We start from the raw sequence: 18,664 nt of genomic DNA, 5'->3' as shown, positions 1-18,664 counted from the left end.
GTCTGTCAGGGCTGACAATTCTATTTCAAAGCTTTTGGCTTCAAAAATGAGCCCACTGCTACTTCTCAGAGCTTGATCTCACTCAAGTAATGTTCAGTTCATCCTTTTTTGGCTTTTTCTATCTGGAAACTACCAATGTGCTGCGTTGCACATTGGAGAAGTCGGAGAAGGATTTTAGGTGTGTGTGTGATCTAAAGGAGGGCTTGCCTTGCTGTTGTTTGGAATGGGGTTCTGAGCCTAATCTTCAATCTGCTAATTTCAGCTGGTATATTCTGAATTTGCCTTGAAATACAGATGAAAGCAAATCTTGGCATTACAGATCAAATTCCACAGAACTTCATGAATCTCTTGACAAGCCAGATGTTTTGATTTTTTCCAGTCTTAAATGCTTTTACAGATCTAAATCAAAGCCACAAAGCCCTTGTTAAAAAAGTACACTTCAGATTAAATTCTACGTTGTAAAATGCCAGCTACCAGTACCCAGGTGTGCTGTAGCTTTACAGACTCCTTTTTGTTTACTTTTGCATGTAAATCTATGGCTTTTTGTATGTGTAAGTAGAGATTAACGTTGGTTGAAAGATGTGACAGCTTGCATACCTTGTACTAAGGAGAGGAAAGCCAGGGAGGAATTAACTTGGTCTTCTTCATGTGAGCTAGCAAACGTAGTAATTTACAGTGGCTCATTAAACACAGAGAAGAGAGATGTAGAAGGAAGTGATAATAATAGGACTGGATCTCTCTTTACCCCTAAATACAGTAGATGCATTGAGTCCATCCAGTGACTGATGCTGGAATTAGAAAGATCAAAAGGATCTTGGCTTAGTATTTACTCCAAATCAATGGTTTCAGCAGAAAAAAAATATTTCTGTTGCTAGACTCTTACAGATAAAACTTGTCTGTATGTCAGGGGAATGGGGGGAAACAGAGTTGTGTTTCTTCTTAATGAAGCCTAATCTGATACAGGGAACAGAATTTAAATTTAGCAGGCCTGTGTCTGTTCATAGAAGTCAAGCCTTTGTAAGTCAAACCTAGTTAACAAAAAAAAAAAACACAAAGTATTGGTGTAATTCCATAGAATGGCATGGGTGCATTAATATTGAATTGTAATGGGAACATTGGAAGAGTTCTAAAAACTACTGTCACTAAAACTGCCCCAAGAGAACTTCTCCTGTGCAGGTATAAGAATATCTGTGTTGGTATCTCTTTTATAACTTTTGCAGTAAAGCATTGGTAATATGATGAAACAGCGGGCATCCTGGATTCTGTTCCTAACTTTTCTACCAATTTTTTTCCAAGTGACTATACCAGAATCACCTGGCCTTTGACTATTTCTCTCATCCACATAATTTTGAAACCCCGCTGTTTTTCTTTCTTAAAAAGAAAGGGAGAAAAAGGAGTGTAAAACACTTGAACTCTTTAATTCACAAGAAAATGTTTTTCCACTAATCTGTATTCTTAACCAGAGTGTGGAAGTGCTGGTTGTCAGTGGGAGATCAACTTTTCTTGTTAAAAGGGACAAAGTGACCCTGGGAACGAAGCCCCACTTGCAGAGATGCTGTACAGAATTCAAGAACTGCTGTGGGACTTAAGTAAGTTCATTTTGTGATAATTGTCCTTGAAGGACATCAAGCTCTTGGATGCAGCCTGTGATGAATCTGCAAATAAACCCCTTTTCTTTTAGAGCTTCTCTTCCCCTCCTGGGTATTAGATCCTCCTATCCGCTTGTATGCAACACAGTCAGGCTCTTCCCTGCTAAGTTTCATTGACTGTAAGGAATTTGCCATCTCCTTTACTGACCGTTTGTGTGGGAGACATTAGGAGCCGTACGGCCACGTGAAGGCAGGCCGTGCTGCTACTGGTGCTGTGGGCTAGGCCGTGCACTGGACCGGACTCACTTTGTTGCACTGTGATAAGCAGCATCCTGTCTGCAAATACTTGGGCTTCCCCTTTCACCTCCTGTGTTCAGTGAGGCATTAATTAGTGTTTGAGCCCTCTGCTGAAATCCACGGCAAGACACAATGTGAGGCCCTTGTATGGAGATCGATGTGTCGTGCTGTGCTGCCGTGGCTTTCCTGTTGAGTCGCCTTTGGTCTCAATGGGGTCTGGTCCGTGACTCAGCTGCTCTGCTGGGATTCCCAGGCAGCGAGGTCAGCCTGTGTCACACCACTGCCTTGGCTGACCTTCTGCTCTGGAGTTTGTGCTGGAGCTCTCCTGAAGCCCTTCTTCTCTTCCTCTCCCTGCACACTGCATGCTGTTTGCATCCCGCTAATTTTTGGTGACTGGAGATTTTGTACAGGTAACGTAAGCACTGCTGTGCTCGGCATCATCTATACAAAGCTGCTGGCAGGGCTGCTTGCTTGTTTCTATCAGCAGAACACACTGCAGGCTTGGCTGGTGGTGCCTTTGCCTATTTTGTTATTTATTTTCAACTGTTAGAGCTTCCCTTTCATTAGTAGGGTCAGCCTTGAGATTTGTTTAACCACTAAAAGATTGTCTGGGGCCTCCAACTCATAGTGTTTCAGACTGCCTTCCTTAGAATTGGATCTCATTTCTGAAAACGTAGCACTGTTCCTCCTTTTTTTTTTTTTCACTGTTCATCTCTGAATTAAGTACCGAACAGTTATGTCACTGGGAGTTTATGTAACAGCAAAAACAACTGTTGTGTGTGTGTGAATTTAAGACTGTTCTGCCTTTCTACAGATATTTAGAAATGCCTAAGCTTGAATTTTATATCCTCCTAGCTGTCATCTTTATTAGTTTGCTTCCATTTAAATGGCAGAGTACTGTGGTTTAATGGTACTTCTCTAAAGACCAGTCACTGTAATTAGCTAGGAATACTAAACTGTATTAATCTGCCCATTGTACTAGAGTGATTAAAGCAACTTAAACAGACTAAGCACTCTCACGTTTCTCGGAGCATTGTGTAAGGAGTACAAAATATTTCTTCCAGTGTCACAGGAGTCTTTGAAGAGCTGTTTATTTCCTACCTTTTGTTGTTACTTGCCTTATTAGAATCCTGACGTTACATGTAAAGGCTTTACTTAAATGTATTTATCTTTTCAAAGATAATCCGACTCTTAAAATATAGGTAAGTTAAAACTGGATACATAGGACCACAGTTTTGAGACTTTGCTGCATCCTAGCTATGTATCTCAGCTGCCTTCCTGTTTCCTGAAAGCTGGTAAGCATGATCTCATTTTATAAAACAGCTTCCTTGATCTTTTTTTAGGTTCAATGAAGGCCTTCAGTGCTGGGGCAGAGATTAAGAGTTCTTGCTCTTGGTTTTGAGGCTGTTTCTTAAAGGAGTTGGAGGGAGAGAAAGGGCAGAGAGAGGTAAACCTAAAGGAAAGGTAAAGAAAAGGAGGTTTAGCTGCAATGTGCAATTATTCTTGGCATTTCAGGCTGAAAAAATCACAGAAGTGAATGAAAATGTTGTGGTAATACATTCCAGCATGATCTCTGTTTCCGTTCTGCAGAAGAGCAGTGTTTTGTTACTTGGGCTTACTGGGGCGTATGCCCTCCCGAAGCACTCAGGGGTGGTAACAGTGGCATGGCTCCAACAGATACTTGTATACATGAATGGACTCAGTAATGTATATAAATATCTGAGGGAAGGGTGTCAAGAGGATGGAGCCGGTCTCTTTTCAGTTGTGTCCAGCGACAGGATGAGAGGCGACGGGCACAAACTGAGGCACAGGAGGTTCTGGCTCAATGTGAGGGGACACTCCTTACTGGGAGGGTGACAGATCACTGCAACAGGTTGCCCAGAGAGGTTGTGGCATCTCCTTCTCCAGATATATTCAAAATACCACCCATGCAAGGTGCTCTAGGTGATCATGCTCTGTGGGGGGGTTGGACTAAATGATCTTCAGAGGGCCCTTCCAACCCTGCCCATTTTGTGTAGCAGCCTGGCTGTTTGCAGAGAGCACTTGCTCATGAAATTAGCAAGAGTCAACCAAGACCTTTTATGAGAGAAGTTGTTAAAATACTAGTGTTTTGTACTGAGTACAGGCTACATCATAGCAGCTCGCCTTAACTTGTTGTATGTTTAATTGCATAGTTGAGCTCTCAACAGAAGTGGATCAGTGCATCCCCAAAATGGATCATTGGCTTGAATGTCAATCTAGAGAAGATGCAAATATCTGTGGAAAAGGAGGTAGATTTGTTGTGTTAGTAGCTTGCAATAGGTGTTGAAAAAGGTGCTTTTTGTGATCACTTTGTGCAGTGACAGTGATGCATTTGGGCTAGCTGGTGACCTTAGAAGTAAGAGTAGAACAACACATGCTATTTAGTCTGTTGTATTCCTGAAAGCATTCCTTTAGAAAGGCCATTGACTTCAGTGGGATTTCTTTCAGCTGTTCACTGTGGAAATTGTGCAGACACTTTTGGTTTGCTCTGCAGAGTAAGACTTGCCTTCATGGTGGCTTATTGTGAAAATGCCTCTTGAGAAGACACCTGGCTGGATGCGTGCAGTGGAACTCAACTTGGAACCCACGGACCCAACATGAGCATAAAAGTTCCAGTGCCAGAAAATCCCTGCTCCATCTAGAGAGCAAGAGACCCGCAGCGCAGCTGTGTTACTTGAGACATCCAGGGTTTCCACTTAGTAGCAGATTGCCATGAAGTCCTGAGGCAGTACTGAAAAAAAATATTATTCACCCTACATGGGAAAAATTTCCTGTAGTTAAAAGCTTGCTAGATTACTGCTTAGAGCTGTGATGTAAGGATCTTCCATGTAGTCATGTGCATCAGCTGAGATAATGTACTATTTTAACTTGGCAGCCTCCAAGAGGACATTCATGAAAGCTTTCATTAGGTGTTTATACAAAATAGAAGGGAAATTCATGCCACAGAAGTTTGCCTGTATTTTCCGACAGCTTAGCAGTAGATCTTATTATAGCTTTAAATCTCTTCTGTAACTACTTGTCTCCTCAGCTGCCAGACTTCTGGCAAGGTGGCTGTGTTTTACTGAGAGCTCTCAGCAGCAAGAAGGAGGTGGGACATTACAAGTAGAATGTCCTGAACACCATAAAAATACAAATGTATTTTTAAAATGGTGATGGCATATCGGAGTACACTTCTGACATCTTTTCAAAGTCGCTACAAGGCTAGAATTGTACTCTTTTGATACAGTAAGCACTCTTCACCACAAGTAGACTGCAAATGTTTTACTCCATGTCTTACTTTTTCTTTTCCTACCACTCAAGACCATTCTTTTCATACTAAAATTTTTACCACCTCTTGAAGTGTCTCCTGTTTTCCTGGGGATTTAGAAAACAATCAGAAATACAGGAAAGAGAATTGAGAACTAGAAGTAAAAGGATAGGATAAAATGGTTAGGGAAAGATGAATACAGCTGGCTAGTGGGGAAAAAAGTGTATTGGTCTTGTGCAACTGAGGACTAGAGGGAGAAAGCTGAAAATCAGCTCAAGCCTCATGTGCTAGATTTTAGAAGTTGGAAGCTCTTGGCTACAGAAACAAGTCACAGCAAGGTCTGGCGTTGTCCTCTCTGCTGGTAATACTTTCACTAACTTGTTACGTTTATTAATGGGTACTTTATATTACTCCTCTAGTGGTGATGTGCTGAACTGGTCAAGGGCTAAGAGTTAGACATGAGTATGCTAGGGAAAAGAGAAACAGAATGGGACCCTCTTGTGTTAAAAACCACAGGACATCAAGATCAGATCACTGGTTAAAAATTTTAGCATGGAGGATAGGAGTTGAAAACCACACTTTCGGTGGCTGGCTGCAGAAAGCCTTTACTTATTGTAAATGTTTGCTTAACACTACTTAACACAACTGTAAACTGCACTCTAATTTTTTTTTCTAAAATACTAATATTAGTCATCTTAAATCTTAGGGAAGGAGCTATTAAAACTACATAGAAGGCCTGGAATAAAGCTGTTGATAATTTATTTTTTTAAGCCAGCATGGCGTCAGACTCTGGGACAGGCATGCCAGTGCCTATCTTCTGCTGTTTGAATACATTTGATTAAATTAAGAGCATTAAGCAATTTTTAAGTTTCCTTAAACAATGAATGGATTCTTCTGTGATTATAACATGAGTCAGTTATAATAATCCCCTTTCATTGCACAGTTTTGTTCCTGAAACTGAGCACTGAAGTATTCTTGGTAACTCCCTTATAAACATCCTACCTTACAATTTGATGAAGAAACTTTTCTTGCTCTATTCTGTTATGCTATAGCCTGTATTCATTTCAGTAATGATGTGGATGGTGGAGATGAGCTGTCCAAAGGAATCACATGGGTTTTTTGGGACAATGATAATAGCATACTGTATTCCACAGCTGAGAGTCCCCTTTGTCTGCGCAGGGTCTCTAAAAGCTTGTTTTGCCCGACCTTTTCAGTGCAATAGACCGCAGTTCTACAAGTTTTTCACATTAACACTTGCACCAGGCTTTTTCTGTGTGTTGGCTCAAAGAATCTGAGATGCTGAATAGTCTCTGCAGTAATTGCAACGCGATTTAAAGGCATTGGTTAGGCTACTGTTTCCTGCCCTGCTATTGTAGGGTTAGGAAAAAACAACTATTTCAAGATGTTGAACTTCTGCTTCTCATTTGCTCCAAGATGCCTGTCTTTACCTGTGTACATGAGACCTGAAAAATGAAATTTAACACCCCCCCTTGCCACCCTGTAGCAGGGTAGGTAAACATAAAACAGTTACTCAGGAGGAGCATAGGATAATGGGTAGCTTTTTTATTTTTGTAGGAAGTGTAAACATATATATATATAAAAGAAACAATCAGTACTTCTTCAGGCTTGTAGTCTCCATTCTGTTTTTTGTCTTTCATTAGAGTTTTATGACGTCTGTCACTGTATTTTGGAAATACTGTCTTTGAAGAGAATGGTCATTAGTTGGGAATAATGAGTTTACTCAGCTGAATTTCACAGTGAGTTTATTAGTATGCATGTGCCAAAATGTTAGGACCAAGCACCTGAATGTCTGCCATACTAACTACCATAAAATCGTATCTTGTTCATGGGTGGAGTTGTAAAATAAATTTCTGTACATGATCGGTTGTCTTTAATGCATGACGTTTGTAATACTTGTGTTTGTTAGGGATTTCCTTACATGGGAATTCAGCGTTCGATAATTAACTTGTAGCTAGCAGCGGTATACAGTCATGTAATCCTGTGCTTTTCAGATTACCTGTTTCAAAATGAGTCAAAGTAATTACTTTATCTGCAGTTATGACAAGTTTCACAGGAATGCAATGCTCTTGCTGTGGCTGTTTCATAAGCTGTGCTTACGGTTGTCTTCTGCAGGCCTGGGAGCACGCAGAGCTGTTCTGTGGGCTGAGGGTTTGCCACGTGGTGTGGAGAAAGGAGCGTGTTGCTGTGTCTTCTAGACCAGCTTGATCGGGTGAAACTGACTGTCACAAGCACAGCTAAGGGCTGAGAGTGAGCCTAGAGCACTAAAAGTGGGCCTAGAGATGGCTTTGGTTTGTGTAGAATTGCATTTCTTTTGGACCTTGGTCTTTCTTCTTTGTTTTATAACTGTGCTCGTCAGTGGTTGCTGGCACAGTGAGTGCTCTTTGGCACTGTGAAACCTCTTGGAGGGAAATAAAAGTAAAAAATAAAAAAAAAAAAAAGCAATGTGGGAAGGAGCTGAAACAGCCTTGAGAAGATGATGCTGTCCTCCAATATGGTGAAATCAGGATGTGTCTATCTTCTTAAATTTCCTCTTTATTGCTAATACAAATATATATATATATATATATATATATATATAAATAAATATAAATATGCACACACATAGAGGAAAAATAAGCGGATATACCTACAAAAGGGGGGAAATGCCTTGCACTTGACTGATACAAGAGGAAGAGAACTGAGAACTTGAGCGTTGTTCCAGAAAGACTGATGCAGTAGCTACCTAGGCTGCAGTAAAATCTTCACAAATATGTCTTTTTTTCCTTTTCTGCCCAGTTGAGCTAAAAAAGAAACCCAATGTGTAGTGCTCTGATTCTCGTCCTTCCAAAAGTGTCTGCTGTACTGATCTATGTCATATTTTGGTATAAATCTGATCAGATGTTTCGTAGATTCACCTAACCATGTTTATTATGCCATGTGTGGGCTGCATCAAATTCCTGGGATCAGAGCTGACTTGTCAAGCAAACTAACAGTCTGTCTGACTTGTACTTTCACACTAAAGTGCTGCTGCAGGTATCCTGGAGGCACGGAGATGTGACCCTGGAAGTCCTGCTCACCAGCGGGTCTGCAGACTCAGTGTAGCCACGGAGTGCCCTGTTGGGGTAGGGAATAGTAGCTACCTACCCTAACGACAGAGAAGCCTGCTGGAAGTCGATATCCTAGCTAATTTAATGGTTCTGCAGCTCACATTTCTGATATGTTTCTGATAGCTGTCAGGCTGTTTAAGGACTGATCTTAGTAGCTGAAAATTTTAAGTTGACCATAAATTTTGTCTTTTGCAGTGGGGAGCAGTTTAGATGTAGGCTTTCAAGTGGTTCGTCTTCTGCATAGTGTGCTTTCCCCCTTGCATCTTCTTACATCTTTGCCTAGTCTGGGGCTATTGGTATTGTTTTTTCTAATTGTTTTGTCCTTACCTTGTGCTCTTGGCTTCTTTTCCTTTTTTATACAGAGGAAATGCTTATGCCCTTGCCCACCCCCCCAGGAAAGCTAGCTCACAAGCTGAGCTTGTAGGCCTTGCATTTTCCTGGATTGTTTTTTTCACAAGGCTCTTTTGTTAGAAACTGAACTGGGCTAGCTTCAGTTACCACAAAGCTTACTGGAAAATGGAAGGCAGGAAGAGTCCCCATGTTCTCATGTTACTGCACAAATCCCTCTCCCCTTCCTGGGGGTCTGTCATGCCAGTGAAAAAAATGCATTTCAGCTGTCAAAAACTGCGATAGAGCCACACTGCAGAATTATTCGCTCATGCTTAAGACAAGTATATTTGATCAGGAGTTAATAAACGCTGTCAAGTAGATTTTGACAGGGGTGAAAAATGAATTTAAGCTGCTGATGCCAAGTAGAAAACAGCAAGTGCTGATCCTGCCTGGAACCCCTTGCTGCAGACTGTCTGTGCCCACCCCTCTGCGCAAAGTAAATACGGCTCGATCTGTTCTTTGTTGTGTTTGTGCAGGTCGGTGAGGCACAGATCTGTAGAGCTGCTTGCTGCCCTGGCAAACATAAGAGGAGGATACGGAAAGCAGTGTTTAGTTTACCTGATATAACAGTTAACATATCATGAATTACATCGTAAATCTCGTTCCAAGAGCTTGCAATCTGCTGCTATCTTATCAGCCGGAGCACTTTATGATTTACCAGAAATCTCTTTCTGCAGGCTTCAGGAAATGGTTGTGCGCCTATGGTCAGCACACTGGTTTAAGGTGTGGAGAACTCTAGTGATAAATGTGATTCTAATTATACTCTGATTCTAGCATATGGATACTTCATAAATAAATACTGAATACACAGAGGTCTTTTGTGGTTTTGCTTCATAAAGTGTGAAAGCTCAGTTCCTCCAGAGCAGTTACAATTTCCATGTGCCTGATATGAACTGGGGTAGCAGAACAGCTATGCAGAAATGTAAAGATGCTGTAAGATCATATGGAAAAAAAATAAAATTAATTACCTAATCAGGTTCATTCTGGGAGGGTGTACTCCTGGCCATTGTTGATAGGTGTGGTTGGGAACACTTCTCAGAGGCTTAATGTGTTAGTCAATATTTAAAATCGCTTGCAGCTGCAGAATAGGCAGGTCCATGATACAGAGGTTTTGGTTATGTTGTCATGGGGATGGTCTTCTTGAGAAGGATTTGAAATGGGTTTTGCGAAGTAAAGAATGGACAATACCTAGGGAAGGAGGAAGTTCTACAGAATTTTCCTCTCCAATGAAAGTAACTTGTCTACTTCTAGAAGTTCGGGACTCTCTCCTCTGGAAGGGGTTAGCAACTAGGATGCTGATTAGATTACAAATGCAAGGGAAAACAAGACTTCTTTGCACGACACTTGTCCAATTCAGAATTCAAACACCTTTGAGAGTGAGTCAAAGAGTCTGGCTTGGCTTAAAGAGAAAGCTGGGCAGCAGTGAGCTAGATACCCTTATCTGTTTTATGCTATTTCTTCATACAGTGGAAAAAAGTTCATAATTTCTTTTGAGGAAGAAGCATTTCAAGTGCATTTGCTATTAAGTGATGTAGAAATAAACTACCAACGTTAGTGGCCTTGGATGCATTGGTAAATGGCAGACCTTCAAGGATTTTTTTTCTTCACTCGATTGGCTGTGTGGTTGAAAATAGCCAGAGTTCATAACTGATGCTTCAGCATAGTGCAAATTCCTTTGTAAGGACAGAAAATCTCTGTAGGTGCTTTCTCTGTCAGGTAGTTGTGAAATATTGTGAAAACAACTGACAGCAGCCTCACATGCTGTATTAGACCTATTTTGAATAAGTATCTTGTGTCTGTGGGCTTCTGTGTTTGGGGCTGGGTGCAGGTATCAAAAGATACCTTAGATTGAAAATTGCTCTTTTCAGTGTTTTTCAGTTCTTTTCAGTTCAGTTTTTGCAAGAATACATCATGCAGAAGCATGTGTCTTGTAGCTATGTAGCTTAAAATGTACATGTATTTAATGTTATGAAGATTCTACGATTACATGTAGATGCTTCTAATGTATTAAAAGCACCATTATTTGCTCTCTAAAGGAATGCAGGCATGGCTGTTGCTTCTGCTTGAAGTTGTTAAACTCCTGTGCCATTATGCGTGGCTTAATGAACTTAATGAACAAATGAATTTTCAGATGATATTTATTGTGGTTCCATTAAAAGTCTCGATCATCATTCCAGGTGAATGTAATCAGAAGGTATAATTATGCAGTGTTTTCCTGTAGAGGAAATTCTTTCAGTAATTCTCTACACAAGAAATCACTGTTGTTCAAAGACCTGCATGCCATTTTAAGTAGAGCATGAGTCTAGAACAGAGCTTTGATATTAACCTTCTCTTTGTAGTGAACCCCCTGGGTTTTAGCAGCATGAAGAGCATGAGTTCTGCTACGCAGTGAATTTACCTGTATAATCTAGACCATTGCTGCAGGTTCGAGGATGCCAGCTTCCCCCCTTACTCTGACATTTGGGAAACGTGATGCTGCAGTGACAGACTTCTAGCAAGGAGACTCTGAGACTTGTGTGAAGCGGATGCTTTCCTGCTGATTGCAAGCAACAGATGACTTCATTTGAGTGCTGCTGTTGTTGTTTTAGAGCCAGGCTTTAATGGAATCAAGACATTCACATTAAATTAATACGTTTTACATGGAGCCCATCAACTAACATTTAATTTGCTTCAATAAGAAGTCAGGGCATGTGGGATCAAAATGGCCCGTGCTTGGGATAATTTAGGAGAACGCCTGTCTTACAGTACCTTACAAATGCGCACATAATCGAGGTAACATTGGTTAATTGTTTAATGCAACCTTGCATCTAGTTTAATGCAAAACTGAGAGTGGATGGAAAAATGAACTCTTAAGCCAGGATTCTAAAAGCAGAGAGAATGGTGCATTGTTGGCTGGCTTTTTTTGCTTAAAAAAGAAGATAGAAGATAGTGTTGCAGAAGTTTTTTTTGTTTTTGTTTTGTTTCAATGAAATCCATCTTGGATGGTTCAGGTTTTCTGAGCTAACGAGAGCATGTAGATGACTATCTGCATTTACAATCCAAGTCTGCCTTCTAGAATGAGGAGTGGTTCCATGAGATTATAAATGTGGGTTCTGCTCTTGATTGAGAAACACGATTTGATACCTGGCAAACAGGTAAACAGAGACTGACGCTGCAGCAGGGTTTTAGTATCGTAAAGTTTGTTTGCATCTGCTCAGAAAGTCTTGAATAGGACGCTTTCCTCTCCCAAGGTACCACGATGTGTTCCTCTCAAGCGGTGTGCCCTGCCCAGATTTCTGCCTCTGGCCATTTACAGGATTAGGCTGCGGATCCTTTTGTGTATGCATCATAAGTTTGTACTTCTGAGGGGCCGTTAAGTTGATTCAGATGAAATCAGAGTATAATGAGCAGAGTTACAAACTGTAATGTTGATAGTTATTATCTAGGTGCTGGAGAGGGGATTAATGGGCATGTTCCTACAGCCATGCAACGAGAGGCAGCACGTAACTTCTGTGAGTAATCTGGGATGATTAAATTGGTTAGGCTTGTGTGTGTGAAGTGTTAAATCTCGTGCCAGCACTGGTGAGCCGTGCAGCATGCCTTGCCATTTGGAGTTCCCATAAACAGCGTATGGGCGTCAGAAAGATCTGAAAGCACAAAGGAACAAGCGGTGCTGCCACAAAGGAAAGCGAGCACAGAGACATGTCTGTAAGTGGTGACGGCAGCACCAGGGGTGTAATTACTCGGTCCTGCAATGGGATGGGTGTTTTCTCCATTTCCTTGCAGGTGTGGTGCATCAGAGAATGCATCTTAGGTGCTTCATATCTTAGGGATGAGCAATGCTGGGTGCATCTCATGCCAAAAATGGAATAGTGGTGTTTTAGCATGCGAGAGAACACAACGATGCTTTTCCCTGAGATGGCACGGTGAGTTCATAGAATCCCAGAACTACAGAGTGGTTTGGGAAAGTGACCTTAAAGATCACTTATTTCCAACCCCCTGCCGTGGGCAGGGACACCTCACACTATATCAGGCTGATGAAAGCCCCATCCAGCATGGCCTTGGGCACTTCCAGGGATGGGGCAGTGTTCATAGTCATCAATAAGTTTTATCTTCATCAGCGTATTCATCAATATGTTTGTCTTCAGGAATCATGTATTTTTATGAGCATTTTATGGCCGTTGTTCAAATACACCCTTTTGTTCCTGGTGTGGACTTAAGCATTCAAGCAATTTGGTCTTCCTTTTCATGGCTGCTTTTCTCCCTGCGAACCAGTGGGAAGGTGCTCCCTCACAAACAAAGCAGAATTAAAAGCTTCAAAGTCTACACCTGAGAAAATGGCAGGTTCTTAGACCACTGTAAATGTTTTTTCTTGGTCTGTTTGTTTTGTTTTGTTTTGTTTTTGTTAGGCTTCCTTAAGGAAGGATATTTTCAATGAAGGAAATAGTGCAGTTGATACCATCAGGCATAATTGACTATCAGCTAGTCTATTCGTGCCTTTCTGCCTTGATCAAAAACATATCTGAAGTTGTAGGTTTGCATCTGTCATACTTCGTAAGTGTGTTGTCTAAATTATATTGTGCTTACATCTAAAAATCCTGTATTTTTGAAAGAAAATTACTGAACTGCTTTTGGAAAGGCAAATTTCTCAAAAACTAACTTTCTGTCCTAGTCCTAAAGAGGCATTGTGAATCTACTCCAATGGGCAATTCTCTTCATCAGTGTGTATTATGAAATTTGATTTGGTGATACTGGGAGAGAAGAAAGGACAAAGTTTGTGTTCATTGATGCTGGTATTCAGGAGTGGGATAGCGTCTTGAAGTTGGTTTTGTCAAGAGAGCCTCCTCAGTTTAAATCTATGAACACTAGGATTGGAAAACATTAGAGAAGGTTTTAGGGGATATTCCAGTTCTTGAGATGTCTTCATCTGCTGTCTTTTGTTCAGCAGAAAGTGTTAGTACTGGTGAACTCAGAGCTGCCCTCCCAATTTCCGAGGAAATGCACGACTTTTTCTTGTGACTCAGATTTACAGGAATAAAGCTTTAAGCAACCTTAACCATAGCTGACTGTTCATGTGTATTGTTTGTCTAATACCCCCGTAACATAGCTTTTCCCTTTAAAGAGAGCAAACATCCTTTGTTCTCCTCTAAGCTATGTAAGACACTTACTCTTAATCACAGGACTGCAGAAGTAGTTTGGGGCCCGAAGCTGCAGTGACTGAATGCTGCTGGAATGTAATATGTCACATCTGGTAAGAGGGGAATAGGCCCGTGACTGCTCGAATGCAGACTAGCCCTTTTTTGGGGGTGGGTGGGTGATGGTTATGACTAAAACATCCTTGTAGGTGGGAAAAGATGGAGAAAAGCTTGATTAGACTTGAAATTCGTATTTTTGTTTTTTCTTTTTCTTTTAGAAGGAACCAAGAATAAAACAAAACAGAGAGGCTCTGAAGTCCAGTAGATCTAGATGGTGACGTTTACATTTCAGGGTCAGAAAAAAGATTTTGGATGCAGCTGGAAATCATAGCAATTGATGCATCTGAGCCAAGAAATAAGTGTATGTGAGACAAGCAAGAGCAGCTGTCTATTTGATATGCTGCTGCAAATATATAAGACTGATAGTCTTCAGCCTGTAGCATGCGCAGCCATTTTCTTTTGGGCATTGTAGTCCTTGTTCATGTCTCTGCTTTTCCTCTTTATTCCTGTCACTGCTTCTCCTGTGGCTTTCCAGTGGAGCAGTTGCCTGTCTGCCTGTCCTTGACCTGCTCTCCCTTCAGGTGAAGGGAGCACCAGGCTTTGAGCCTTCCGTGGACATCCCAGCCTGCACACCTAAGCGGCATCAATGCTGCTTTTTGCTGAGAAACAGAGGGCACCCACAACCTGCTGGGATTAAGCCTTGTGGAAGACCACATCTCCTCTAAAACAGTGATGGAGGAAGATGATGTTGATTAGTATAGAATACTGGGAGAATAACATAGAGCACGTTGAGTATTAAAGACGTCAGCGCCATAGTTAGCATCTTCTCGGCAGCCTGCTGACTGACTACTTACTGGAGCATTTGTTGGAGCGTGTAGTAGCAGCAGCTGCCAAGGTCCCTTTTAAAGTCCTGTGTGTTACAGCAAGTAGAGAATGATCATATGAATGAGCAATCTTTCTATTGTCTCACTTGCTTGGAAGTTCAAAAGGAGAATTAATCTCCTGTCCCGTCGTCACCCTCTACCTTCCCAGCCTTCTTCCTGTCTTCACTGCAAAGGGTTTGCTGAGGTTTAAGTGTGAGGAAAAAGTAAGGCTGACATTTTCAGCTGTTAAATGATGTAACAAGCTGTTAAATGATGTTCAGCTCGATGGTGGGTGGGAAAAATGTGTTCTGAGGTTTACAATGTGATATTAATGATTAGCAGGACCCTTATTATCAGTCCAGCGTGAATTCTTTTCTTCTGCCAGGCATGAACTTTTGGGTTAAAAATGACCTGATTGTTCTTATAATTAAGAGAAACAGAACCCAGAGCAAAGTTGGGGGTTGGGGTGTTGTGGTGTGTGTAAAGAAGGCAGCCTTTTCCTCTCTGAGTCTGGCAGAAGGGAATTAGGGCTGTAAATCACTGTTCTGTGAAATGCACTTTAACTGGCACAAAGAGGAGAAATGGAACTACTGGAATTCTTGCAGGATGAGGAAGGTTAGTCTGAGCAGACTTTGAGATGCGTAATTTTGGCAGCTGCCCAGAACGGCTGAACTGCTAGGGAGGAATGCTAATCCTTTTTGCTAGCTTTTTGGCGTAGTCAGTAAAAATACGCAAATAGGTCTTCCAAAAATACATCCCCCTCTGCAGAACGCACAGTGTACTGTAGGAATGCAAATAATACAGCAGGATAACCTGAATGCAGCTGGTATTCCTGATTTCTGCAGTTAAAGCTTTGAGAAGCAGCAGCATATCAGTTCTTGCAATGTCTGCTTTGCCTTGCATCCACAAATAACAGCCTGCTGGCAGAAGGACCAGAAGGAATGATTAAAGCCATGTAACACTCCTTCTGTAACAGAAGGAGGTTATCTTACAGATTGCGAACCTAATTGATTACTTTAATTAATTTCACCTTCTTGACTTTAATATTAAATCTGAAAAACAAAGTTACTATTTTTACAGGACCATACATGTAATTAGTAGTCAAAAAACAAATAGGTTATGGAAATACAAGCTAAAACATTTGATGACAAATGCAAATTTCAGCCTAAATATTTTACTCTGCTTGGCAGCAAATCCTTGCTGGTAGAAATATGCACAAGTCTTGCTGCATAAATCAAACTTTGGTTGTACACTGGAGGACTCATGCTGTTTTGCTGGCTATTCCTGCAGCACAATAGCAGGAAGGAGTGGATGTAGCCAGCATGTCATCTTGGCGCTGCGCTCCACGGTGCTACTGCATTGAGATGTAACCCGTTCAGGTGCCTCTGCTGGTGCCTGAATACAGCAAAGTGCAACGCCGCCACGGCTGCCTGCAGCCTGTGCTGCTGAATTGGTCCTCCCCAGCTTCCATTTCAGATGGGATTAAGCTTCCAAGGCAGAGATGTATCGAGTAGTGTGATATTTATGTATGCAGCTACCTCAAAGGGAATATCCTGCAATCTAGCTGTCACCAGATTTCTTTGTGAATTTGTAAATATGCTGAAATTATGTGTTGTGGCAGCTCTAACCTTGCAGCCTCGCATTTTCGAGAATGATTTAATAGATTTTTTGGTCCCATGGTTTGCCATTTTCAATTAAGGTATATATAAAAAAAAAAAAAACAACCTGGAAGTGACAACAGAAATAATTATGATGGTACTTAAGCATTATGCTCACAGGAGTGTTTTTAATTGTGTGGTATCCAATATTTACTGGACTATTGAAAGCAAATGTCTTGATGGCAGTTGTCAGCCCAAGTTTCTAGGTAGGCTTTCAGATTCCTGGTTTTTGCCAAGGAAGGGATGTGAGGAATAACACGTTTGAGCAGGCGGTGTGACCTGCTCGTCAGGACGGCTTGCTGAACGGACACTTTGAAGGCTTCGCAGACTAGGTCATCAGACCCTGGTTTCCCTTCACTGACTGTGCCAAAACCATGCTTCTGCTCAACTATAAAAAGGAACGGTGGCCTTCCTGCGAGGATGCTAAATTGCTTGGTGAAGTTACTGTTTGGATTTTTGTTTCTTGGTTGTCTGGTGTGTTAAATGTTTCAGACAAACTTTTTCCAGGGGTATAATTCATATTGTTATAATAGACTGGGCAGGTCTCCTGTGGCACTACTGTTTATTTCAACAAGTGGCATCCTTTTTACTTTTTTTTTTTTTTTTTTCCCTGAGCTCACACCATATTCATATGTATGAATGTGTATAATCACGTTTTCAAGAACTTTGTGTTTGAGTTAGCAAAACGCAGTATTTGACAATAAATACCTTTTGAAAGTTTTTTGTGCTTGAAAAAGGGAACTGCCAGGTATTTCTGTACTTAATCCAATAATATGCTCAAACGTAACGATGCTTGTGGTGTAAGGTTTAGTTGTACAGTTTGTAACTGTGTAATTCCTTTCCTTGTACCCTCTCAGTACTGTGAGTGAGTATATATACCCTGCATTTAAAGATACTTGCAGTGATGGGAAATGGCTGAGGTACGTAGGTTCCTGAGGATTTTGATGCAGAAGATCATGCAAATGTTGAAATTGATTGGACTGAACTGGTAAATAGTGAGACTGTTGATTTGGGTAACTTAACTTCCCATTGCACTGAAAATTTCACACCTTATTTGCAACCAGATATTGCACAGAAGAGCAGGAAGGGCACTGATCCCAGTGAGAGCTGATTTCACTTTTACTTTTTTATAGACTTATGTTCTTGGTTTGAGGGTGTACAAGTGAGGGAAACCATCTGCTTGACGTTTGAAGTAACTGTCATCATCCTACAGCGATCAGAAGACTTGTGATTTGGAGAAAATATATCTTTTCTTGATAGTTAATGCTCCATCTGCTGCAAATCTTCTCTTTCAGATGGGAAGAGGAACTGACAAGAAGAATGAGTCTGGAATCTATGGTGGAAACCTTGCGGGAGGTAAGTTTGACGTAGTAGCTATCGAATGGTGTAGGATTTCTCCACACCTATTATGCCATTAATCATTGGAAAAGAAGTTGTCTTTTGGTTAAAAGCCCCTCTTCTAGTCACAGCAGCTGAATGCCTTGCTGTATGCTAGAGAACAGTGTTAATGTTTGGAAGCTGAAGCAGGAAGGTGATGACTTTTCTGACCGAGCGAGATGAGGGGGGTGACATGCCTTATCAGTCCTCCTGAGGTTAAGTGAGGAAGCATATGTTGCCCTGTGGCCTCTTAGTTCTTTGTGTGCTTTCTCTTGCAGGAGGCGCAGGAAGCGGAAGCTCTCCAGGAGGAGTTGAATGAAAAGATTGAGAGACTGAAAGCAGAACTTGTGGTCTTTAAGGGTCTGATGAGTGATGTAAGTATACTGGAGAGCAGAGTGGCCACCTCCCACTGCCTTTGTGAAATGTGTGTGTCATGCAAATGGCTTCATTCATAAAAAAGTTATGGTTTTAGTGAGTGCTGCTTTGTAGTTAGTATTATGGCTGCCTTTACGATCTAATGCATCAGACAGATCACCCTTCCCCCTGCTTCCTGTCTGGTCTGTGTAGAGATGCATTAACTTGCTGCTTAGCCCATAACCTGGACTCTTCCCTCCCTCCCCCATTTTCCACTGCTGGCAATGCTGGCATTCAAATCTGCAGCCATGGGAAAAAAGGTAGAGAACTCACAGGTTGGGGGAAAGGGTTCAGTCACCATGCAGCAGCATGACCTACTTCTAACGAGAGGGATTTGGTTCTGAAACGTGCAGAGAAGTAATGTCAAAAAGGAATGCTATGTGTGTGTTCCTACTCCCTTCATGAAAGCCCTGAAGAGGTTAACCCAGTATGGTTCGGGTATTTGGATTTTTTCCAGTGCTGTGTCAGCCTAAGAGCTGAGATAAAATATAAATATAATGATAAAAAACAAACAAACAAACAAACAA

At 41.4% G+C, this 18,664-nt stretch overlaps 1 protein-coding gene across 1 annotated transcript in view; it reads left to right on the top strand.

Annotated features, from left to right (window-relative positions):
• IFFO2 (intermediate filament family orphan 2) overlaps window positions 1–18,664 on the top strand; it is a 39,597-nt gene that overhangs the window by 8,070 nt on the left and 12,863 nt on the right. The window contains exons 2-3 of the mRNA XM_032201413.1: window positions 17,642–17,702; window positions 18,002–18,097. Of these exons, the coding sequence (XP_032057304.1) occupies window positions 17,642–17,702; window positions 18,002–18,097 (157 nt within the window). The remainder of the gene's footprint in view (window positions 1–17,641; window positions 17,703–18,001; window positions 18,098–18,664) is intronic.

Source organism: Aythya fuligula, chromosome 21 (genome assembly GCF_009819795.1).
Source record: "Aythya fuligula isolate bAytFul2 chromosome 21, bAytFul2.pri, whole genome shotgun sequence".
In the NCBI taxonomy this organism is placed as follows: Eukaryota; Metazoa; Chordata; class Aves; order Anseriformes; family Anatidae; genus Aythya; species Aythya fuligula.
The sequence above is the reverse complement of the archived record's forward strand: the minus strand, read 5'-3'. Positions and strand labels throughout refer to the sequence as shown.